At 46.3% G+C, this 25227-nt stretch overlaps 1 protein-coding gene and 1 long non-coding RNA gene across 3 annotated transcripts; one reads left to right on the top strand and one right to left on the bottom strand.

Annotated features, from left to right (window-relative positions):
• Positions 1-1721: 1721 nt before the first annotated feature.
• On the bottom strand, positions 1722-5413 carry IRX5 (iroquois homeobox 5). Its single transcript, XM_059481737.1, has 3 exons — positions 5006-5413; positions 3384-3789; positions 1722-3136 (listed from the first exon to the last, which is right to left on the bottom strand). Exons 1-3 carry the CDS (start codon positions 5252-5254, stop codon positions 2391-2393), a joined length of 1401 nt encoding a protein of 466 aa, XP_059337720.1. The 5' UTR covers positions 5255-5413; the 3' UTR covers positions 1722-2390.
• A 1810-nt stretch (positions 5414-7223) lies between these two features.
• LOC132079237 (uncharacterized) lies at positions 7224-21143 on the top strand. Of its 2 annotated transcripts, XR_009419368.1 has the most exons (7): positions 7224-7424; positions 8046-8095; positions 8566-8693; positions 12266-12370; positions 13097-13261; positions 13474-13605; positions 20789-21143. It is a non-coding gene; the product is annotated as an uncharacterized LOC132079237 (long non-coding RNA). The 2 variants fall into 2 exon arrangements; XR_009419367.1 differs by lacking the exon at positions 13474-13605.
• The last annotated feature ends 4084 nt before the right edge of the window (positions 21144-25227 follow it).

Genomic DNA, 25227 nt, shown 5'->3' with positions numbered 1-25227 from the left:
AGCGCGGTCCTGAGGGGCTCTGTCGCTCCCTCTGGCACAGGGGCCAGGGAGTTTCCCCGAGTTCCGCCGGAGGCGATCCCCGCCGGGGGACGGGGCGGCACAGCCCCGCTTGGTCTCCAAACCCTCACAACGGGGCTGATCCTCCCCGGGCCAGCGCTACCCTGCCCCTCGCCGCCAGAACTTTGTCCCGTTTTAAACAAGGCAGGTGAGTCCAGTAAAGCTCACTGCTGCGCGAAAAATACTCCTTCCTGCAGGTCTCACTGACTAGAAATGAAATACCCAACGGAGGAATTCGAGCGTTTTTTTAAAAAAAATCATTTATCATTAAGAGAATGGAAAAATAACATACTATTATCCCAAGAGTATTTGATTCTTTGCACGTTCAGTTGAAACAATTTTGATTTTAAACCAAATTATCTACAAAAAATCGTATAACCAAGAGAACATCTTTAAAACTCAAAATACAAACTACTATTTAAATTCCCGTAAATGTAAATATGCATGAATAAACCTGTTACAGCTAATAAATAGCTCTGACAAAGTTGAGGAGATTACAAAATAATTATCTGACTCGTAAAGAAAAAAAAATCCAAGCAAACGGAGGGGTGTCTCGGCACCAGCCCCAGAGGTCCCAGTCATACTCCCATCACATCAGCAGTGTGGATGTCAGCGTACAGCTGACACCCCAAAATGCACACTGCACAAGGAGGGACCCGTTCCCGCAGTGCTGGAGCAGTTCTCGCCCTTATTTCTGTGCAGGGCACCCGGGCTGCTGGGGCAGCCCCACAAGCGGGAGCTGACTTTTGCTTGGGGGTTCCGCGCTGGGGAGCCCCTAATCCGCTCGGGGACCGCTTCCCCCTGCCTGCGGCTGCGGAGCGGCAGAACGGCGCGGAGGGGCTCGGGGCGCTCTCTGTCCCCGCACCCAAGGGATTTGTGGTGGCATTGCCCCGGGATCGCGGCGCCTGTCCCACACCGGCCGCGGCTCTGCGGCCTCAGCGCGGAGCGGAGCGCGGCCCCGCGGGACTCCCGCACGGCCGAGCGGGCGGCGGGAGCCAAAGCCGGGCCGAGTGTGACACCTACCTGCCAGCGCCGGGAGCACCGCGCCCGCGGCCGGCCCTGCGCGGGGCTGCGCGCCCCGAGCCCCGCCGGGAGCGCCCCGGAGCGCGGGCCGGGCACCGCGGGGCCGCCACCGGGGCCGGGCGGCGGGACACGGCAGAGGCAAAGGGAAAGGGGCCGGGGCCGCCCCCGCCGCACCGAGCGCCTTCGCCCGGGCAGCCCCGGCTGCCGCCGCAGCACCGCCGCTGCAGCGACGCGGGCTAAATCTGGCAGAAAATCGAACTCATTAGCAAAGTTCACCAGCTGATTGCTTTGCATAAAACACGACACTGATTGGAAGTAATTAGGTTAAAAGATGGGACTGCGCTTCGATTTGGTGTTTCTAACAAGTGCTTTTGTGCGTGGCCTGATTTAAGCCTTCACCTCTGGGAACAGCGTCCCTCCCGCTCCCGGGCCCGTCCCGCCGCCGCCGCCGCTCGCCTGTCCCGGCCCCGCGGGCGGCTCTCGCCTCCGGAGCCCCCCGACCTCTTAAAAATTTCCTGCTACTTCCAAAAAGGCTTCAGGTACTACTGAGAGGTCCTAAATGGAGCCCCGCGTCTCTTTTAAGACATGCTTTTATTTTTCCGCAGCTATGCACGTATCTGCCCGTTGCAAAAAGAGAGTGGTTTTGATTCTGTTAAAAATCTCTTTTAATTAAATATTTGTATTTTACAAAGGCGGCTGCAGGTTTGGGTTTTTTTAAATCTAATACGTATAACCCATTTCCTTTTTTTGTCTCGTTTTTGCATTATAGTTTAACTCACACCCAAGGAAAAAAAACAATAGGCATAAAAAATTAAATTAAACTTGTATATATATATTTTAAAACTATGAAACAATTCGGAAAAAGACACAGAAATGTATATATTTATATTACGAAAACAACATTAATGCCTGTACAGTTGTCTTGATTTCATAATTTACTTCAAAGATACTGTATTATCAATTTAAATACAAAAAAGCTACATTAAATATACAGAATAAGATTTAATACAAATCTTTCTTCTTTGTGTGTGTGAGAGAGAGCGTGTCACTCGTTTGCTTTTCACTTGCTTAAGACATTTCTGGGCGGTTTCCACCAGCCATTTCAAATAGACTCTATAAACTTTTGAAGAGGGGCTAGGAGGGACGGGGGAGCTGGTCTTTTTCTGTTTGTTTTGTTTTTCTTTTGGTACTGGAAAAATAACTGCCAAAGCAATTTATTATTTCTCTCAAATAAATTAAAAAAGGGGAGAAAAAAAAAAAAAAGGAACAAAACCACAGTCCCAGGAGGGGATAGGGAGGAGAAGCCGATATTAAATGTTGGACATACCTTTCTTCAGTTCGTAAGGTGAGTCTTTGCAAAGGTCTACTTGGGACTGGCTCCTGATCATTTTAGTGTCTTTAGCCAGGCTCTCGGCTCTGCTGAGGACAGTCTGATTTAATCCATTGAAGTGGGCGCCGGGGGCGGCGGCGGCGGGGCCGCCGGCGGGGTGCCCGTGCAGGGCCCCGAAGGAGCCGTAGTTCGTGTAGCCGGGGTAGAAGGGCGCCGTGTAGTAGAGCGGCCGGGGCAGGACCGCCCCGTTGGGGAAGGGGCACTGCGCGGCGGGCGAGCGCGGCCGCGGCGGCGAGCGGGACGGGCCGCTGCCGCCCAGCACGGCGGGGCCGGGGGGCGCCGCCTCGCCGCCGGCCTCCTTCGCCTTGTCCGCCGAGGTGGCGATCTCGGCCAGCGACCAGAGCTTGGGCTTGGCGAGGGCCGCCTGCTGCGGCGAGTGGATGACAGAGGCGCCGGTGGCGGCGGGCAGCAGCGGGTGCAGGTCGGCGGCGTGCGGCGGCCCGGCGGCGGCCGAGGGCGGGCGGTACGGCGGGGGCTCCTCGCGGCCCGCCGGACACGGTCCCAGCGGGGAAGCGCCGGGCGCCTTGTGGGGGACGGGCGGCCCGTCGAGCCGCTCCTCCGCCAGCTCTTTGCAATCCGAGTCGCTGAGGCCGCTCTCGGCCTCCCGGGGGCCGGGGGACTCCTGGAGGCGCTCGCTGCCCGGCGCTGCCTTGGGATCCGCCGCTCCTGGTAGGGGGAGAAAGGACAGGGGTGGGGGGGCAGCTCTCGGTCTCGCCCTGCGCCCCCAAACCCGCCCACCCACTTCGCCGCCCACCCTTCGGTCCCCGCCGTGGCCAGGCCCGCGGCGCTGCCCGCCGGCTCCCCCCGCCCCGGCCGCACGCTCGGGGGAACAGGCCGCCCCAACACCGCCGCACCGCGCCGGGGCAGCCCCGAGGGCGCGGCCGCGCTGACCCCGCCGGGCCCGCTGTCCTACCTGTGTCCGGAGTCCCGGGGTCCCCCTTCTCCTCCAGTTTCTGGGGCTCGTCCTCGTCGTTTTTCTCCAGGTCGATGTTCTCCTCTTCCTCCTCGTCCTCGCTGCGGTTTCGTGGGGTCCAGGTCATTTTGTTCTCCTTCTTGAGCCGCCGCCGCGCGTTGGCGAACCAGGTGGAGACCTGGGTGAGGGTCATTTTGGTGATGATGGCCAGCATGATCTTCTCGCCCTTGGTGGGGTAGGGATTTTTCCGGTGCTCGTTGAGCCAGGCCTTGAGGGTGGCCGTGGCGTCCCGCGTCGCGTTCTTGCGGTACGCGGGGTCCCCGTAGGGGTAGGAGCCGAGCGGCGCCGCGTACGGGTGGTACCCCAGGGAACCGGCCATGCCCGGCGTGTGGTCGTAGGGCGAGCCCTGGGGAGAGAGGGGACAGCGGCCCGGCGGGGCGAGGTCAGCGGCCGCGGGGCGGCAATGACAGGGCAAAGGCAGCACCAGGGCCTGCCCGCAGCCCCTGCCCGCGCCCCGCCGCCTCTCCCCCGGCGCCGGGCCCTGCCCGGCTTGTCCCCCGGTTCTATCCCGGGAGGAAGGGCCCTGGGGGCTCTCCGGGGCCCGTAGTCTCCGAGCCCAGGAGACCGCCGGCTGCTTGCAGCAATCCAGCGGCTCTCCCCTAAATGCAGGAGCGGAAAAGCAAGTGGGCAGCGCGGCGTGGGGGCTGACAGCGGCAGGGGGACCGGAGCCTTCCCCCCGCCCTGAGATCGCGGCAGACAACCTGCCGGGCCCAGGCGGGCTGGGCCGCTCCTCCCTGCCCAGGGACGGGAGGAGGAAAAAATAAAAGCAAGAAGAAAAGAGAGAAGAAAAGAAGATAAAAGAGAAACAAAAAGGGGGGAGAAGAAGGGCAAAAATAAAAAGGCAAAAGAAAAGGATACAGAAAAAGGAAAGAAGGAACTGTAAAACTCTGCACTAAACAGAGAGGAGAAGCTGAGCCAAAGTCGCCGGTTTTTGGGGGGAACTGAGGGGCGTTGGCTGTGGCCGCAGCCCTGCGGTGTGGATGTCCCGCACTCGCACTGGCCCCGCGGTGCCCCGCGGGCGCGCACGGCGGCGCAGTGCCCTGCCTTCCCCTTCCCTTCCCCGTGCAGCCCCGCGGAGCAGCTCGCGGCCATGGGATTAGAGCTCTGCAATATTTAAGCCTAATTATCGCCAGGCAGGGGAAAGTTGCCTGGATTTATCACCCGGATTTCTCCCATCGCCGACCCGTCCTGAATTCATTCCCTTTTCAATCACAACAAGCTAATTGTTGCAGAACTATGATTGGTGGGTTTTACACATTTAATATTTTTTTTTTTAAGGGAATGAAACCGGTTCCCGCCTGCCATGGTCCTGCTCACCCGGGCCGTGCCGGCGGCTCCCCCCGCGCCCGGCCCTGCCCGCCGCTGCCGCCAGCAACAGTGTGAGGCAGGGCACGGCGGCGATGCGGGAAAGTTGGGCGGCGAGGCGGTGAGCCGCGCTCCCTTTTGTCCCCGAGATCTCAAAAATAAAATGGGAACAAAAAGCAGGCCCGGGAGGGGGGGACATGCGCCCACGGGATGCCGTCGTGCCCGGCGCGGTGTCGGCTGCCCGCGGCTGCTCTTACCACGTAGGAAGTGAAGGCGGCGGCGGCAGCGGCGGCCGGGTCGGTGCCGTACTGGAGGTGGGAGTTGTAACCCGGGGAAGGGGCGGTAAAGGCGGTAGATCCGGCATAAGGGGAAAAAGCGGAGCCCGAAGAAGATCTCCCAAGTTCATCGGTCCTGGGTCCGGAGATCACGCTGGTGCTGTACGCCGGGCAGGAATAGAGAGCCAAGGACGCTGACGGCTGGTACAAGTAACCCTGAGGATACGACATGGCCAGGCGCGCACATATACCCGGGAGCCCAAGGCGCCGGGAGGGAGCCGCCGCGCTGCCGGGCTGGGGCGGCTGCGGCCGGGGCTTCGCGGGCGCCTCTCCGCCCTCGCCAGCTGGGCAGAGGCGGCACCTTGCTCTGCGCCGGGGCTGCTGCTCCGCTTTCGCCTGCAGCCGGGCACCGCTTCCTCCTTTTTCTCCCCCCCTCGCTTTCCCCTCTTTCCCTCCCCCCCTCCTCTCTTTCTCTCTCTCTCCCCCTTGCACTGGGGGGCTTTTTTTTTCCCCTTCCTCCTCGCTCTCGCTTTCCGAAGGGTCCTGCCAAGATGCTAAGTTGGAAATTGCAGCTCCTGACGCCTTCAGCACGGCCCGGCGAGGCTCCTCCTTCGCGGGGTGTTGTCAGTGGAAGGACTGGCAGGACCCCGCTGGGCTGCCGCGGCCGGGCCCAACCAGCGGGAGGGCTCCGCGCTTCCCTGGCCCTCCCCAGCGCTTAGAGGCTCAAGTGCGCCGGCTCCTGGATTGCAGTCACCTCCGAGCCATTTAAGATCAGCTCCAACTTTCTGCATGTGCTAAATACCGTGCGGAGCCGCGTTGCGCCGGAATGCAAGCCAATCAGTATATGAAAAAAAAATAGATCTTTAATAAGATTTATTAGCCGCCCGGCTCCCCCTCTTCATAGCCACCCCTCCTCGTGCTCTCTGCCCCTGCCCCTCCCTCCGCTAAATCATTGGAGGTGGGATATACGGCGGACCGCTGGTGCTGTTAGTTTTGATTTTCTTAACAAAAAAGGAGGTTTTTGTCGGGGAAGGGCCGCAGCCCTGTCCCTGGGCTGCTCGGCCGGTCCCTCCCGGGGACAGGGGCCACCCCGCCACCGGACCTGTTGCGGCGGCTGTGCGGGCGGAGCGGCGGCGGGGTCCGGCCAGGAGCGGGGATCAGCTTCGCGGAGGGCTCGGATTTAGACTCCCAGCGCCGGCCGCAGGAAAAGGGCAATCCGGAGGGGAGCGGAGGGGGCTGAGATGGGTCCGCAGACACCGCTCAGAGCGAGGGTTTGCCCGCGGATCTAAGGAACACACCGGGTATCCTCCCCCCGCCCTCGGCTCAATGAAGGGTCGAGGCGAAAGCAGATTAAAACCATATGAACCGGGATAAATCCCTGCCGATCAGAAGATGTAATCTCCTGTGATTCCACCAGATATATTTCTCAATAGAAACGTATCCCGATTTATTCCCTCCTCGCATATTTTTTCCCTTGCAGTTGAGGAAAGGAGCTGCTCCAGCGGCCGCCGACCCCTGGCCATCGGGATCCGCCGTGCCTTTCTCGGTCGAGGGAAGGGGGAGATAGCATAAGATTTATATTTTCAGAATTAATTTTATTTTGTAACTTTTGCATTTCCCGACCCTGATGCTCTCGTTGCGTTCCCCCGCGGGACGTATGCGAAGACGCGAGGAGCAGGGCTGTGTTTTAAAACGGGCAGGCCGGGGCAGGAGCTCCCCGCGTCGCCGTGGAGGCGACACCGACACCGCCCCGCTTTCTCCGTCCCTCCCTCCTTCCCTCCCTCCTTCTCCGGGGCTCCGTCCCGGCGGTAGCATCCACAGCCCCCAGCCGGGCGCAGGCTGGGACTCGCCGAGCGGCCGCGCTGCAGAGCCGGGGCTGGGCGGGAAGGGCGCGCTGTCCGCGCTGCCTTCGGGGGGACGCGGCAGGACCGAGGCCGGCGGGGCGGGCGCTGCCCGCCGTACAGCGAAGTCAACCCCGTCCCCTGCCCTGCACTACAGTACCCATCAGGCCGCGGCCCCGCCAGGCCCGCCCCCGGCCGTCCCGGCGCATGACTGGCTGTGCCCCCGCCAGCGGCGGGCGCTCCGCTTCTTCCACGGGCCCGCGGAGCTGTCCCTCAGCGCGGGGTGTGGAGGGGCGGCGGCAGCACGGGCGCCGGTTGCGGCGGAGTCCGGAGGCGGCGCTGACAGGACGGCGCGCGGAGGCGCTGCGGCCCGCGGCTGCCGCCCCCGGCCCGGAGCGGCACGGCCCGGGGCAGCCCGGCTGCACCGAGCTCGGTCCGGCCCGGGGCAGCACGGCTGAGCTGAGCTCGGTCCGGCCCGGGGCAGCACGGCTGCGCTGAGCCCGACCCGGCTGTGCTGATCCCGGCCCGGGGCAGCCCGGCTGCGCTGAGCCGGGCCCGAGGTGAGGGAGGGGGGCCCGGGGGCCGCTCTGGCGCTCGGTGACGGCGCTGCCCCGCCGCGGGGCGCCCCCTGAGGGGCGGCGCGGTTCGGCCCCGGCCCCGCGCAGGTCCCGGCAGCGCCGGGCGGGACTGGCGGGGCCGCACCGGGCTCGGCTCCTCCTCGGCTGCTGCCGAGCCGCGCTCCGTCTGGCCGTTCCCGCCTCTATCCTCTTGCGTTTCCGTCGCCCCCCGTTTTGTTTTTGTTTTGATTATTTTTAATTTAATTTTTTCATGTGCGGTGTGCGGAATTTCGTCTCTTTAAACTCCATGTGGTTCAGCCCCAGTAAACGGGACGGGTCCGTCCCCGGCTCGCACGCTCCCTTACATGCTCAATCCACACAGGTGTGCACTTTCATCAGTTTTCGACTGCACGGTGTCACCGCTATTTGTCCCCGGCTTCATTATAGCGATCGCTCTGGAGCACTGCATTTCTTTCTCCACTCGAAAGCTCTTCTGTCATAATCCTCTGACAATCCCCCTTGTTCAGGGAGTGAGATATCATCTGGTCAAGTTTTATACATTTAACATTCATTTTATATGTGAGTAGAATAACTAACTGCTTTTCCGTGCTCCTTTCTTTGTAGGAAGAAGTTTTAACCATCTTCCCATGGCATCTGACTTTTTTGAAGAGGAGGTAAGGTTAACGTCATGTAAAATTACCCTCTTTATTTCTGATGTTCTACTAATCTTTCTTCTGTAGGCATACATTTTGGAAACTGTGGTGAGTTCATGCATACTTTCATGCCTTGCAAACATAATACCAGAGCTGATTAATAAACGGTAGTGATAGGACTCTTATGCCGTCAGGATTGTAAGTGCCTATCAAACTGACATTCTCACTACATTATGCCACTATTATATTCTTTGCAGTTTTAAAAGAACTGTAGATAATTATTCAAGATATTGAAACATTTAGTTTATAGTTCTATTGCTGTGGTTGTCACCTTCACTTTATATCAAATTTGAGACTCATTTCTTAAGGATGTCTCTATTTTCTGCTTTATTTGCACATTGATAGCTTTACTGAATGACTAGTCACAGCAACTTTTTCCTCTCATAGCAGCATATTAAAATGTGAAAGCCTAAGACTAATCTGCTTTGCAGGACTTTTCAACCACTTGCTGGAAGGGAAATAAGAAGTTTGTTTCAAGACTCTTATGTTGTTCATCAGTGCTGTGAACAAACGTGGGGCTTGAGGATACATTTGCTGGTTCTCTGCATTTTTGCTGAAGGTACGTGCATTTGAAGGTATGGATGAGTTCTTGGCATTAGGAGTTTGTGCATTTTGCAGCTGCCAATGAAGCTATAGCAGTGCAGGTTGATATTAAAATTCTGGACTGTATATTTTTCTCATAATTTTTTTGAAGATAAATTGTTATTGCAATAGAAAAAATGATTGTCTTTAAAATCTTATTTAGTAGCGGGAAAGATTTACAGTCTGGCTGTGCACTGTTCACGTTATTTAAGTTTAGGCATGTGAATTTAGATTCAGCTTCTGTAAATAAATAATTAAAGTCCCTATTTTTATAGCCTTCAGTCTGTTCTGTTGGTCCTGCAAAGCTGTTAAAAGGGTCATTGGTTAATTTAGTAGTTGGACTCCAGTAGGGTTTTTAGTATGAGAGGAACTTGGATTTGAAATACTGCACAAAACGTGACCCAAAATATGGCAACATTTGAATTTGCATGTTTGTTTTTTCTACACTGGTTTCTTTTGCATGATTTCATTTAGATTGTGCAAACAGGGTACAGCATAAAATGGCTTAATAAATCAGGGCATGAATGTAAGCTGAGAATATTTTCTTTCTGGGAGAAACAAATGGAAAGAGGCAGAATGATCCTAAAAGTAACAGCAAGCTATAGTTTAAAAGTACAGCTCTTGGTATGCTCTAACTGTAAGTGGTTTGGTTCCAGGTGACTTATAGTGAATGGAGTTAAACTTGGCTATCTTGGATATGATACACCTTAATTTAATTAATTTAATAGCTACTTTCTGTTGAAACTTTAAAATCTAACGATCCTGTTTTTATTGCAGTCCTTAAAGATCTAATCGTTCTTCTGTGTGTCTGAGATGTAAAACTTAGTGCAAGGAGAGGCAACAGATTGGTTCCCTCATACGATTTTGTTGGGTTTTTTTGAGAGTACTTAAAAGATTATGATGGATAATGCTGTCTTGCCAAAGAATGCCGACACAGGTGTTCATCATTATCTTAATTAAGATCCTGAGAAAATGTCATCTTTCGGCATGAATTATGAAGGGAGATACATTAGGAGATCATTTCAACTTTTTTTTTCCTTTTTTTTTTTCTTGTTACAGGGGTAGATGAGAAGGAGGCTGTTTTCTCAAAACCTTTTTGATAATTCTTTATCAGAATACCTGACCTTAGACACTGAATTTGTTTCTCCAGTTCAGTTTGGGACAATATTACCCAACAATTATGTATGTGAACCTAAAGGGAGTCCTCTTAAAGAAAAAAAAAAATAGTAATTCCTCTACAAGATACTCTGTTACCCTGTTTCAGTTAAAGCTGTCCTATTAAAAAAAAATCTGTGAGACTAAGATGGTAGGGGAAATTGCTGCTGGAAACATCTGATAAGAGATGTTTCATACAGTATATTTTAAAGTATTAACAACTCATAAGAGAAAAATAAATACACGTGAATATTCATTCTTTTAATTACGCCTGAAGAGAAAATTTTCTTTCTCATCTTTGCACAACCAAGGATTAAAATTAATTAGTGTGCAAAGAGGAGGGAGGGGCCTGTGTATTTCTATGTTAAATCAATACGTTATTAACTGAGCAAGTGCTAAAAAAATGCATGTAAAATATTGGCTGTAAAACTTAGAGGCCCTTTCCTGCAGACACTGCTGCTGCTTCCCTCAGGTGCCGTGCTGGGAGTTCCAGGTGCAGTGGAAGTGCTGGTGTTTTGTGGCTCTCAGCCTGGGTCAAGGAGGAGCTCTCTGGGCAAGACACCCTCAGTGCTCTGTTTTTTCTTATTCCTGAACTTCCTCTGCCTGAGATGCTCCTTGTTCACACTCTCTGTGTTTGTGGTCTGTGAGAGAGGTGTAAACTCGTGAACACCTAGAATTTCTCTTCTGTGCCTAGCATTTGGGTATTAGGTAGCTTAGAGTTTTGTTTTTGTCTCCAAGCCTTTCTATTTTAAATCACTTCTTGTCTGCTAAAAGAAGTGTGATTATCAGTTCCAGTGTTATTTTTTTTTTATTGCTTCAGCAGCCTTTTTAGTGTGTGGAATAAAGTACAGAACTGCAGCTGACAAGTCTTTCAAGCACCTAGTTATTGTACTGAGCATGTAACTCCAAAGATCTTGACAGTATCATGGGAGAACCTGAAACTGCATTTCAGTTTCCTTGAAGTTTCCTGTAATTAACTTAAATGGCATTATTTGCTTGAATTTGTTGGCATAGTATGGACTAAGTTAAGAATGTCTTTAGGGTTTATTTTACTTACAGTTCCATGGACATATGCAGAAAATATACTCTGAGTGAAAAATTAAAAACTGCTTTCTTTCATGTCTAGAACAAGTTTTTCGCTTAAAGCCAGCCACATCTACTGTTAGTTGGCTCTTAGAGCAAATGAGGAGCAGTTCAGTGGGAAGGATGGCTGTGGCTCCCTGTGCTGTTTTATGGGATCTCCCTGAACCCATAGCTTCCCTCATGGTAGCAAATTCCCTTTTGCCTGCAGGCTCTGCAGTGTGGTGGGAGCTCCTGCAGCTGGAATCTGGCCTTCAGTGTGGGTGTCAGAGATGAGTGTCTTAATAGCAGCGTTGTGTTCCAAAGGTTTTGTGCTTTATCTACTTTACTTACATATATTTGCAGTCTTTATGACTGATGTTTGCAAGAGCTCAGCAGTACCTCTCTGAGGAGAAACATAAAGCCAGGTAGCCTTTCTGGCCTTACAGCCAAGGAATTCTTTTTAACAGTTCATAATTTCTGGGGTTTTATTAGAGCTTTTTAGTCTGTATTCCTTAACGTGAGTGGTGCAGATGTAGGTGATTCTTAAAGCTGTTTTTTGCAGATTAAAGTGAATGTATTTATAGAACCAGCATTTTTTCTTTTTTTTATTATTAAATCATTGCTTGAGGAGAAAAACAAACCATACTCACCTTTCAAGGTGAATATGGATCACCATAACAGTGTTTACTGTACTAATAAACATGTGACTGATTATTCTCCTGCTCTTCTTGAAGGAGTTGCACCTTTCTGAGCAATTTCTTTTTTTCCCAACAGAGCAAAAACGAGATTTTTCTTCTTGTAAGCACATATTTTTCACAGTATTTTTTAGCATTTCTAGCGCAGATGACGAACACAGCATTTACCTCTGAAATATTCTCTGCTGACATCTACAGAAATTTTCATGCCCTTCAGATTTAATTTTGTGTAAAATAATGCATGATACAATATGTAGGTCCTGTGTTTTCAATTAAGCTGTATTAGGTAACTATGCTCTTCTTTCATATCCCATAGCAAAGTATCAATATCCAGATGGCAGTGTGCTGGGATAAAAGATAGCTACAGGCTTGGCTGCTACTGTAAAGCCAAGAACAAACATTTTAGCCTGTGTGATAAATAAAACCCAGCTTGAGACTCTCAGCGTATTGGAGTTGCACTAAATAATTCTACAGTGCTGTTTATTACTGGTTTCATTGGATAATATGCAGCTGTAAAACCTGCTTGAAGCTTTTATTAAGAATACTCTGTCATTATAAAAAGGTGCCTATGACTTCTTTATGATATTGGCAGTGTGAGAATTGCTTTGTTTGTGCTGACTTTCTGGCTTTTATCTAGGAAGGACCTTGCTGTCTCCCAGTTCCTGTGGGCATTAGGTTTCATGGATGTCTCTTGGGAAGAGGACAGCTCTGTAGAGCCTAAGTTTCAAAAGTAATTTTAAAGGTATTTTTTTCCTTTATGCTTTTTCTTAAGTTTATTTCAGTATTTAATTTATTGCTTCAGTTAAAGTTCAGCTGATATTCCCTGTAATATACACTGTGCTGCTGTGTCCCTAAATAAAACTTAAACTGAGGTCATCCAGGTTATCCATTCTTTGGGAGGAGGCTGCAGTAGGGTGGAGAGACTTTTAGGCTGGCTGAGAAGGGATTGGAAAACTTGATAGCAGGCAAGGGGCTAGACCTGGGTTTGTTTTCTCCTTGCATTCCTGGCACATCCTATGACCTAGATTTGTTCATGTAACCTTGGCCTCAGTTTACCTAACAGGAACTCTGCTTGTCTCAGAAGTATTCAGATGGAAATTGGTGTCCAGGCTCATATAATTGTTAGACTGTTGTGCTTTTGAGCAAGTGATTAGTGCTGTCACTATGTTATTAGCAAAGTGCCATTAAACTACCCCATTTCTCAGATCTTGGACTTCCATAGGTGCCTGTCTGTGGTGCACCTCTTGGAACGTGCAGGATTGTACACCATCCAGTGGGATGTGGCACTAACATAGTGTCTGTGGGATTTAACAAACACGCAGGATCAATGAGTGAAGAAACCCTTGCATTGCTCAGTCTGTAATCCTTGTTGGTCAGAGAAACATGCTCTCTGAATTAGTGACAAATACTGTATTTTTGTTCCGGCCCCCATTCTCCAAATATCCCTTTTTTTTTCTTGCCTTTCCAGATTGCACCCAAGAGAGAAGCAGTGAGATGGACAGTGGGGAACATGAACCCAGCAGTCCATCCTATCCTGTACCTGCCTGAATATGGGAAGAGACCCAGTAGAAAGCCAGAATGCAGCTGGGCTTGCAGTATTTTTAACCATATTAAGTCCTGTTCAGAGTTAATGGTAAGTAATCTGCTATGAGTATGATATGATTCATTAAGCAAAGCATTAGAGCTGGGGCACTTCCCTTTGTGGTGCTGGGTTTAGTCGCTTACAAAATGCAGAATTAATGTTTCCAGACACATCAACTTTATTCCATTTCTGTTGAGAAAATTGCACAGTGCACGTAATACTGTGCACGTATGTTGTTTTCTTTCTGTTTTTGTTGTCTCCAGATGAGCTCAGTGAGTTGGTCTCAGCAATGCTGAAGAAGGGAAGGACAGAATTGGAAGGCAGGAACTATTTCAAAGCAGGATTCTTCATCTTTCTGTAATGCCCAAACATGAAGACTTTATAAACTTCATTAGGTAGAGTATTGCTAATAGTGTCATGCCAGTAATGTTGCATGGTGTAATAGGTCATTGCTATATTGTTTAGTGATCATGTGGATTTGCATTAAATAAATGAACATATGCCAGTGACTTAAATGAACATTATGAGTGAGAGCAGTAGGTGGAGAAGGTGGGTACTAGAGGAAATGCTCGTAGCTTCTTCAAATCCAGTGTCTTTCTTTTTTCAGCTCTTTCCATAACCAGTAGTGCTTTTGTTTCTTGACAGAGATATAAAAAAACCCCAAAAACAAACAACATCTTTTAATTCAAGAAATTGAATCTAGTTCAACTTCTTAACCAGAAAAACTTCACAGTCCTACTAGCTGTTAGAGCATCTTAGTGCTTTGTCCAGCAGGAAATTGCACTCTCAGTGCTGACCTATTAACATCTGTAGTGCAGCAGCATGTGCTGCTCTTGCTCCTCAGGGCTTGTGAAATGTCTGCTGTGGCACAGCCCTCTGTGACCTCTTGCATTGAAGGATGGAATTTGTGAGTCCTTTTCTGTCTGGAGCTTGTGGGAGCTCCTGAGCCAAATAGTTCTGAAATACTGCAAAAAAAGATCTGACAGTGTTGTCTGGGAGATGTGACAGACTTAATTATTATTAACATTTATTAAGTGCCTTACAATGGAGTAGAAGAGCCATTGCCTTCCTTTTTACAAATAGGAGAGCTGGCATGTAAGGAAGAATGAATCTCTTCTATCTTCTGCAATTCTTGACCCACCTAATTAGGTGATTGTCACAAGAAATGAGAAGCTGGCTCAGGGGAATGGCGCCGGGGGAAGCTGCCGGCACGTTCTGCGTGCGCCGCGCTTCCCCTCGCACAATGGCTCAGCCTGGGGAGCAGGGCTTCCCTCTGTCACTGTCCCTGGGCCAGGGAGGATGTGTGAGGGGGCTGAGGAGCCTGGGGCTGTCTATTGGATAGCTTCATTACAGATCTCATCCAGGGAAAAAGTGGGGAACTGCAACTCATTTCTAGGAGCTACTTTGGTTTTTAGCAATTGCTCACCCACTGCCTCCTCCCGCTTCCTTTGGCTGTGGACTGGCCTTTCCCCACAATAAGCTGATTTTCTTCATGGCTGATATTTACACTTAGTTAGCCTCTAAGGCACTAGCTGCTTCTTTAAGACTTCAGTTTCTTTCTTTTTTTTTTTTTTAATAATTTATTTTGCTGAGAAAGGGAATCTGTCCAGCTGCTACAAACAATAGTGGTTTTGATGTATATCAATAAAGAGTTAGAGATGTATGTTTTCCAAGTAGAAGATAAAGAGACTTAAAGCCTGCTTTAAAGGAAGGCAAACCTTGGAGAGGTTTACTTAGATGTACAATATGCCCTATTCTTTGATTTTTAAAAACAGTATTAAGGGATTTTTTCAAGAAAAGAGAAAATAATTTCATCTTTTTGGTTGCATTTTTTTCTTAGTCTCACAGTTGTAAGATAAATATTCAGAATTAGGAGTTGCTAAGGTTAATGTGATTAAAATGAGTATGTGATAACGGGCTCTGCACATTAAAGATTAAGAGCTCAAATTATAGACTCCAGAGGGAAACACTCCATGAGCATTTGTAAATTTTTTTTGTGCAAAAAATACAGGCTTAGGCCTGTGGTTGCAGTTGCACAACAGTTTTATCCTGTTTTATCTGCAGAGAATTCTTTTAAACACTGTAGTGTTGGGGTGAAAATGTAGTGAGGTGGGGGGACAAATGAGGAAATAATTTTAGTGTAAGCATAAGTGTTACTCTGTAAAAATAAATTAGTTTTACACAATTTATTCACATTTACAAAGGTCAGTTTATAGCATTCTGAGTGCAGTAGCTAATTCTTTATGTATAAATTGATCCTTTATACAGATGTAATTCCATATACAACATTTAATCTTTGAATGCAAGTTGAAAATATATTAGCAATTAATTTATGTAGGTTATGACTTTCTTTCGTACATACTTTGCAGTGGTTCCTGCCCTAAAGTTGAGTCAGTGTGTGGTTAATGAAAATTAGATGTGAAATGTAATATGTAGAGGACAAAGAAGCATTGAAATCCTTATTGCTCTTAAAAAGACAAAGGTACCTCAGATAATTCTCCTTTCTTAATCTCTTAAGAATTTGATGCATAATTCTGTTATGAGCAATTTGGAGTGAATAAAATATTTTTAGAGGCAGTATTAGTACCAGATATTATTTCTCACTTTTTATGAGGCATAGTTTGGTTTTAAAATTCAAAATGATTTGCATTTTGAGAGGCTCATTTATAGGCAGTCTTCCACTGAGAAGGAAAAGCACCTTGGACGTTTGTGGAGGGGCAAGCCTTGCTGTTATATCTGTGAAATTTGCTAATATTGCAACCATTGAAATAAAGTGTTTGTTTACGTAACAGCAGTGGCATTTCTCCTCCTCTTTCTTGTGGTTTTGTCCAACTAGATGTTATGAGTGGCAGTTGCAGTGACTGCTAAGTGTTTAAATGATGACACCATTATGTGAGGTGATTTTGAAATGAGAGATTCCAGCCAAGAATTACATCTGCTCTCATCTCCTTCAAATCATACTCTCTGGCTGTGCAGATTATGATTGATTTGTTTGTGACAGATTGCAGGAAACAGTCATTGATTTTTCAATATTTTACCTTAAAATTATTTACAGTTGTAACCAAGGGGAGGTATTTCCATGGGCTGTCAGCCCCTGAAAGACTGGGATAATATTCCCTGCTCCCTGACAAGACAAATTACCCGTAATGAGTGCAGTAGCTGAAGGGTATACTTTTATTTTAAAATATGTCAATAACCCAGTGACTAAACGAATATTGATTCAGCATAATGAAGCCTGAGTAATGTGAAAATGAGCTCTTCAAGGAGCATGGTAAAGACTTTCTTTTTAGCTTGTAGCAAGAAGCTTTTCATTCTTTACTGTTAGGTAGTTGAAATGTGCAGTCTTAAACAAGTCATCCTTGAACATTGGTAATAAGTGGAGTAGTGTAACAAAAGAACTTCAGGGGTTTTTTCTGTTTATTTTTTCTTTTTTATTTTCTCCAAGTTGTTTTTTCTTCAATATGTTTCAGTAGATTAAACACAGGAAAATGCAAGTTATCCAGGGCAGAGATAGAATTACTATAGGCGTAAATATCTTTTGCAGTAATATTCTTCAGCAAGCCTAATGGCATTTTTAATGTGGAATCTCAATATGGGCATGGGAATATATCTAAATAAACTGTAGATTTAATTTCCTATTATTGACTTTTTGACATACTGATGTGTGTTCTGTGCGATCAGTCTAATATTCTTGTCCTTCAACAGTTTAGAATGGCTGGTTTATGAGCACCTAGATATACTGTGGTATAAAAGTTAGTTACCATAATGCACATTTTTCTTTCCATAACATATAATACTGCATGTTTCTTACCACATGAGAATTGTGAAGCAGTAATTCATTTAAATTACAGTAATTTATGCAGTGCCATAGGTGTGGTGTGGAAAAGCATCTAATTGATTAATACGAATGTACTCAAATTGTTCAGGGTAAGGATTAAAGACCATGTTGAGGTACAATTTTTTTAAACATTAGACGTATTGAACACTAAAAAAACCCCCACCCTATCATGTGAAAGGGTCAATTGGTCATTTGTATTCAAGAGCATCGTGCAACATGGGGAAGGCTCTGCAGAAGCTCTGGGTATAAATAGCCGTGTAATCCAGACATAGACAAAAAGATATTTTCTTGGGCTGTTTGTGTGTAATGTGTCAATTATGAAATAATGTCATAGCCAGAAGCATTTAGTGAGCATGTTTGGGCATGAAGACAACTTTTCTTATTTTCTGAGGACTAACTTCAATTGCATCCAACTAGCTTGTGAAAATCTTCAGAAGGATGTTTTCCTATCAGCACACAGGTGATTTTTTTCAAATGTCATTCCTTTAGCACAGCTAGAAACTATTTCAGGAGGCACTTGAGAACCTGTGGCATTGAGAGTTAAATGGCAACCCTGGAATGTGAGATATGTTCCTGTTTTTAATTTGCTAGTTTTCAGAAAAAAAGTGTGATGTACGTTTGAGTGGGTTACAACTAAATAATTGTAGTGCATATTTCTGAAATATTGGAGAATATTAATAATTTTTAATGAACTGAAATATATAGCTGTGACAACAGGAGAATCTGGGGCTCTTGTAAATGTTGCAAGAAGTCTACAAATGTTACAGTGTTGAACCTTAACTTGCTCAGTGACATTCTACACACCTCAGGTTCTCTGCCTGTTCTTTGTTTCTGTACCTTTTTGTTTCTTTGGCCAACAGCAGGAGATGGGAGGGGAGGATTCTTGTTCAGTAGCTTTCCCACAGTAGCGAGGAAGAGGGAGATTGTTCAGGGCTGGGTGCCAGCTCTGCTGTAGACTGAAGGGCAAATAAATGTTTGTTTTAACAACATCTCCTTTTCCTGGATAACACTGCATGAGCTCATGGTACCAAACTGAGTAACAGCAGATCTCTGCTTGCAAGCCATTGGCATTTTTCACTTGTGAGACAGGCAACAACTCTGCCTTTGCTGCCTTTCTCAGTGATGAGTTTATTTATTGAATATCTGACATTCCAACTCAGGCCTGAACCATGTGCATGGCACTAAAGGCAAATGGTGTGGTTTTGGCTTTTTATTTTAATTTGTGGGTGATACTGGAGATGTCTGATGATGGTGCCTTGGAAGGTCTGCAGTTTATTCATACATCTTTCTGTGTTAGAACTGGGACAATCGTTAGTCCACTTTTATGGAGGAGAAAATAAAAACCTCAGACAAAAAATGCTAAATAATTAATTGGTTAAAAGTTCTTGTGGCATTTGGAATCTCCTAGGAGCAGAACATAAGCCCAATTGCTGTTCAGTTAGGTAAAGGTAGAAAAAACACTGAAATTAAGATCATGGGTAGAAAACAGAATGATATCATTTGTGGCAGAAATGAGGCTATTGGTCAGTCATGAAGGGCTCCTGTGTAGGGGCTGTATGTCCCTCAGCACTGAGCAACTTGCTAGTTTTGACCATTTCAGTTAATATCACAGTGAACACAGTGCATCAGTATGTTCTTGTAGGTGGTTTTGTGTAACAATTCAGATCTTGATTCCATTATGAACAAAGTAGCAAACAAAACCAATGGTGGATTTAAAATTTTTTTTTCTGTTTACTCAGCCTCTCTGTTATCTATCTGCTCTACAGACCAGCCAACTAAAACAAGTTTAGTTTAAAGTGAGAGAGGAGAGCATGCTGTTGTAGGTGATGGAAATTGTGCTTACAGGCTAAGCCTTCTCCATGCTGCCTCCTTCCCATTGCCAAATTACTTATTTGAAATCTAAGAACTAAGGTGTGATAGAATCCAAATCAGAGCAGACTGCAAGTGGGCAGACAGCTCTATGTAGAATTTGCTCATGTAAATGTCATGATTATTGAAACCAATTCTTTGTGCCCTAAACTGCGCTTTGAAGGTGTTGCTCCTTTTTGTTTCAATTTGTGGACAAATTATTGCTTTCCCAAAAGCAATTCCATATATGCAAATATTTTATTCTTTTGGAATGACCATTTTATGTATTAAAAGCTGTCAGTAGTGCAGATAGTATCACAGTCTTTGGTGTGTTGGCATATGGCTTATGGTGAACTGTAAGACTGAGATAACCCTATAAAAATATGTGAGGGATCCAAGATGCTGTGAGAGTCTTGCTTAAGTGCAGTGGTTAAAAAGGCATGGCTGACTTAATGCATGAGTGTTGAAATCTGTGTCTGGAATTATAGAAACAAGTTGAGAAACATGAACAGAATTGATTGTTGATTATTTTCCTTTGTAATAGCTGGGAAAAGATGTATTGTGCTTTTCTGTGGTCTTTAAAGCCCGCAGTGTCCTTATTTTCTTTTTTTTTTTTTTTTGTTTCCTTTTGTTAACTTATCTTTTAATATGAAGTGTCATTCCCAAAATGAAGTAGTGTCCTTGGGCTGGTGGCAACAGCTGGAGTTGCAGAATTCATAAATAATTCAGAGAAGGATAAAGGGTAGGGGAATTTTTTTGTCATTTGAATCTTTATTATGTGCACACATTTCATTTTAGATACGGCATCATTTGAATTCATTCAGTATGATGATTGCACTGACCTGTCATATTTATTTTGATGTCCCTTCGAAGGACCATATGCTCTGTCCTCAGCATGAAAATGATGCAAGTTGCAAACTGAAAGGCAGCTCTGTTCCTGTAGGGATGAAGCCCTCACTTCCATTGTCACATCAGTGGATGTACAGCTGCACTGCAGCAGAGAAGGTGGAGTTGTTATGTCAGTGCAGTGACTAAGTGGCAGTGTAGCCTATCAAAAGGTGGAAAAAAGGGCAAAACCCATTTGCATCAAGGTACTGTATGGCATTGAAAACTCAGCTGTCACTGAGGGCCAGTTGGTGTGAGGAACCTGGCATGTGGAGGGTGGAAAGGATTAAAGCCAGCTAGAAATCTGCCAAGGTGGAGGTGTGCCATGGTAGCTTTAATGTGGGAATACAATTAATTACTCTGTATGTTGGAAATGGGGTTGCCATGCACACAACCTCCTGGGGTTGCACGGGACTTAGTGTGGATATGCAAGGCTCAGAGCTTTTTTCTTTGCCCAATCCATGTCCTCCTTTCCTGTTGAAGCTGCTTGCTTAGTCAGAAAAAATCTTGGGTAATGTTTTTTGGGAGGGAACAGGGGAAGGAAATGTGCAGTTTTAATTTGCCTGTTCACTAATTCTGCTGTAACCATTGCATCTGGTCCTTCATTTATTTTGTTGGTATGTTCCTGTGGATGAGTGGTGCATTTTCCAGAAGTTACAGGCTCAATTTCAGCCATGTCCCATAAGTAATGAACTGCATGATAATGAGTAATGTCTGGTCCCTGTTGGCTAAAGCACTGGCTGGTATTAGCAATTCACAGTTGCTGGATAACAGGGCTCTGTTACCAGGACTTTGTTTCTGTTACCTTTGTGTGTGATATTAATACCACAGGATTGCAGCCACCTGGATATCTTCATGGGGTAAGGTGTAACAGGGAGCAGTGATTTATATGGTCCACTGTGCCCATGCCAGGGGCAGAAGGAAGCCAATTGAGTGCAGGTTGGTGAAATACAATAACTGGAACCTGGGAACGAGAATAACTGTATGCAAAATTGTTTCTTTTCTAGATCCTGCCATCAATGACTGAGCCTCCCTGAAATCTTATCAGTTACTGCCAAGATGAGAAGGATAACAGGAAGGAGGAGTGCTTAAGTGGCTTTAATGACAATTAATTTCTACTGTTTATCAAATGACAGGTTGTTTTTTCCTCAAAACTCGATTGTCATGACAAGATGCTTTTGGAAATAATTTTTGTAAAATAAAATGACAGTTTTTAGGCTACAAAGAGCTATTGTATCTTACTATTGAATGTTGTCATTATGGTAAAATGCTGCAAAGTATTTTTGAAGTAATTTAACTTGCATACTTCATTCATTTATTTTAATATCTGTTGAATGCCATGTAAAAAGTTTCTTGCTGGAATTCTTTTATTCAATGGAATGCTTATTGTTACAATGCTTAATTTATTAACGTCTGAATTATTGTTGCCCTAGTCTCCTGCAAAAAGTTTCTTTTTAGTAATTCTTAAACAAATAAGGAATGAATGAGGTTTTGTCCGTTTTGTGTTTTGATCAGTGTATTTTCCCTTTCAGTGAAGGTGTCTTCACGTTTTGGAATGACACAACAGAAAGGTGTTTTGGTTTTTGTTTTGTTTTTTTTTTCCCAACAGCACATGTCTTTTGTGCAACGATTTTTTAATATGTACACTGCCAAGATACAATTACTGGAAGGAGAGAGAGAAGCTGTTGGGAATGTCACGTTATGCCAAATTAAGAATTATTAGCTCTTACTTTCTGTGCAATCTCTTCGACTAGAACTCGACCTATTGCGTCTGGCGCGTACTTTGACTCTAGTGGAACTAATGTGTCCTTGGAGTAGCATTTCAGAGTAACTTCAGATTCATGCTTTTTCACAAGTCTGCTTTAAACTGCTGGGATTAACTTCAGAGAAGGCGAGAGATACAGGCTCCTTTGTCAGCAGCTGTGCTGGGTAAAGAAGGAGGCTTCGTGCACGCTTGCTTGCTCATTCTCTCCCTGCTAGGGAAGCAGACTGAGCTGTTTCCCTGAGCACACGCAGACTGACTTCAGCCAAAGTGAATCCTGTTATCAAATATTAGTTATCAGTGCCCTGGGTCAGTGTGATGAAAGGACAGGGCATGCACAGACCAGCTGTGCAGACGTCATGTCTGGGAAGGGTGCTGTGTTGACAAGAGTTGCTGAGGGCTGGCCCTGCTGTGTCGCCTTTTCAGCAGGTGCTGTTACATCTCTCGGATGTGGTAAGAATTGGACGTGTTAGAAAGCTGTGCAGATCTGTCATGCATAATATTCACATTCCAGGGGTACCCTGGATAATGCAGAATAAACCTGTGCTCTTTGACTTACTCCTTCTGTGCATGAGGGGAGAGAACCAGTTTGTGTGTACATGCCAGACACCTATTTCAGGAAAATGTATCTGGTCAAGGGATGGGAATGGTACAAGTGTTTGCATTATCTAGAGAACACACTTTTTACTTCACTCATCAGAGAGGCTGCCTCAGCCAACACATGCCTCAGGAGAACTGCTTTTGACACATCAGCTGCCTTGAGTGGAGAAGGGAGAACAGCTCCAGCAGGAGTGGCTGCTGTTGCTTCTCTACAGTGTTGAATCAGTAGATGCTGGAGTTTGGTGAGGCATCCAAGCTCTTGCTATTCCCTGTGTCAAAATTACAATGGTATGGATAATCTTTAGTACTCAGAGACATAGTGAGTGAAAGCAGTGCACTGAACAGCTCCTTCCACACTGACCCTTCCTGTGCAAAGGCTGTGGAGTGTAGGTGCCTTCCAAGAGCCAGCCTGGGCATACAAAGAACAAGACAAAGCTGAGAGCAGCAGCACTGCTTGTGTCTCCTCCTCAGGCACTGCCAGGTGAAAAGAACACAGTCACAGAAAGGACTGAACCTCCAGCTCATGTTTTGAGTTGTCCATTATCTTTTATTAGTCCTTAAGGTAAAGGATGAGGAATATGCAGTGGCCATGCTGTACATATGGCAGGGAAGAAAATCAAGTTCCAGGTGTGGGAGGAAGGGGCAGCTCCAGGTGTGAGACCTGAGCCCTGTTGCAGCAGCTCAGGGTTGGGCCATGGCTGAGCTCTCAGTGCTGGGTTCAGGAGTGATGACTGTCACATGTCTCCCCTGGCCATGAACTAAGTGCAAATGACCTCCCCAGCTCTCTGAGACAACCCATAATCCATATGACTTTTTATCTTAAAATGGATTATTAAAGTACTGAGATTGAAATGTTTAAGGAAATGCTTATGATTGCCTAGGAATCTATTTTCCTGCCTAAGTGGTAATACACAGGTAAACCAGTAGTGGAAAATAGCATCTTACATTGAGCACTGTCATGGATGTTAAGCTGATGAGTAAAATTTTACATCCAAGCACTTAAAACCATCAAATACTGTAGTTAAACTGCCATACTGTTTATGTAGTGCTAAAAAGACAACAAAGTAAAACTTCAGGGAAAGCACATTTTCTAATAAATATTCTAAATAAGAGGTTGGTTTCAGGTAGACTTCCTGGCTCTTTGGTGATTGCTGAATATGGTCTGAATCTATCAGGAATCCCAATCATAATGGTGTGTTTAGTATTATAAACACATAACATTTAAATAAGTTTTCCGCAAATATGTTGGAGAAAACATAGTTTACCTTCTTAACTGCTACTATATGGTTACTTTCTAACTCCTTTAATTTCAGTTCTAACTTGATTGAATAAAAGGTGCATTCCTGACAAGAATCTTTGCATCTGTAATGGAACACTTGATTTTATATGACTGTTTGCATACTCCAGACATAACACAACATTTTTACAGCAATATGTGTTGACAATACACAGAGATAAAAATCAGCTTATGACAAACTAAGGAGCAAACTTTTAATAAGACCAATGAATCATTAGAAATTATTAGAAAGTGAATATTAGATTTTCTATCTTTTGAATGAAGATGATATTTTTATAGAGGTATAAGCTTGAACAAATGGGTGGGGGTGGTAGAGGAATTCCTCACTGGCTTCTGTGGCTTTTGCAACACCTGGGGTCGGACTGGGTCATCTTAGACATCCTTCTGGCTTGGAAGGGAGTGCGAAGTCTCAGTGTGGCAAATATATGTGAATAGAATAGCAGCTTCCACTGAAAAGTTACTCAAAGGTAGTTAATTATCTTCAAAAAAAGGTTGGGAAAGGCATTGGGAATGTTCCTGTCTCCTAGTGCCATGCCTTTTTCAAAGATCCTCTTTCACCTGACTGCTTGCTCCTGTGGGGTGTTTCATTGGCTGAGGTGGGTTTTTCTGGTTCATCCATCCTCGCCCCATCCACATTAATCAAACAGCACATGAACATCTTTTCCAGGGCAAGTGACTTCTACAGAGTGTCTACTTCTACAAAGTGTAATATTGCCTTTCTGCTGTAAGTAATTATTAGGTTGAAAATAATCTGACAACGTCCTGCTGTGGATAAATTAGGTTTGCTCTCTACTAAGATTAGTTAGCTGGCATCCATTCACTAACACATTACAAGAAAATGATTGCAAGTTGATTGTATCCAGTTATCTGCCTTTTTGTGTTTAATAGGCTTTTTGTTGCCATTCTGTCACCAAATGTGTGCAAGTCATACTTTTCCAAGTGCCCTACAGCCTGGGGAGATGGTGTTTGCTGTCCTGTACCATGAAAAGACTTTTGGGCAGAAGTGTTTGGAGAAGGGGAGAGGTTGTCTCTGTGTAGATTTCTGAATCTTGTGCACCTTTGGTTTTGGCCAACAGGGGTGTATTCTGCTCTGTGGCAATCAATACATTACCACCAAAGTCCAAAATGCCAGGTATAATTAGCTCATGTGTTTAAATAGGTGTTGTTATTTTTCAGCTTGTATATACAAGCCTGTTTTCATGCAGAAGTCCATATTTTACTTGGGAAGAATGCCGTGCAAATCAGAAAAAGCAAGAAAAGTATTTTAAGTTATGTGCTAGTGTTTAAGATTTTAGAAGTAACTGTGAGATCTTGTAGGTGCCCAGTTTGTGATAATTGGGATGGGGCTGGCCCAGCCTCATCCCCAATGGGCTCCAGCTGTGAGCAGCAGGTGAGCAGCACTGACAGCAATGAGCCATGGAGTGCCCAGGGGCACTGAGCAACCACCAAAGGGAGCAGAGGGCACACAGGGGCAGGGCATGGACAGTGAGGGCACACAGGTGAAATGCATGAACCATGAGGGGCACAAAGGTGCAATGCATTAACAGGAGGGTATAAAGGGCTGGGCTAAAGAACAAGAAGGATAGAAGTTTGCACCCTTCTGAAGTGAAAGGTGTTACTCTGTATGGGCAGAACCTGAAGCCTTCTGATGAGGTAAGGTGTTACTCTGTTTGGGGGAATGCTTAAAATGTTCTGAAATGGTATGGTGACACTCTGTGCATTGTGGCTGTCTCAACTGCATTGTATATTGTGACAAGATCTTTATTTCTTTGTTTACAATTGATTAT

The sequence above is a fragment of the Ammospiza nelsoni genome, chromosome 13 (assembly GCF_027579445.1).
Source record: "Ammospiza nelsoni isolate bAmmNel1 chromosome 13, bAmmNel1.pri, whole genome shotgun sequence".
In the NCBI taxonomy this organism is placed as follows: Eukaryota; Metazoa; Chordata; class Aves; order Passeriformes; family Passerellidae; genus Ammospiza; species Ammospiza nelsoni.
Note: the sequence above shows the minus strand (reverse complement) of the source record. Positions and strands in the feature narration are given on the sequence as shown.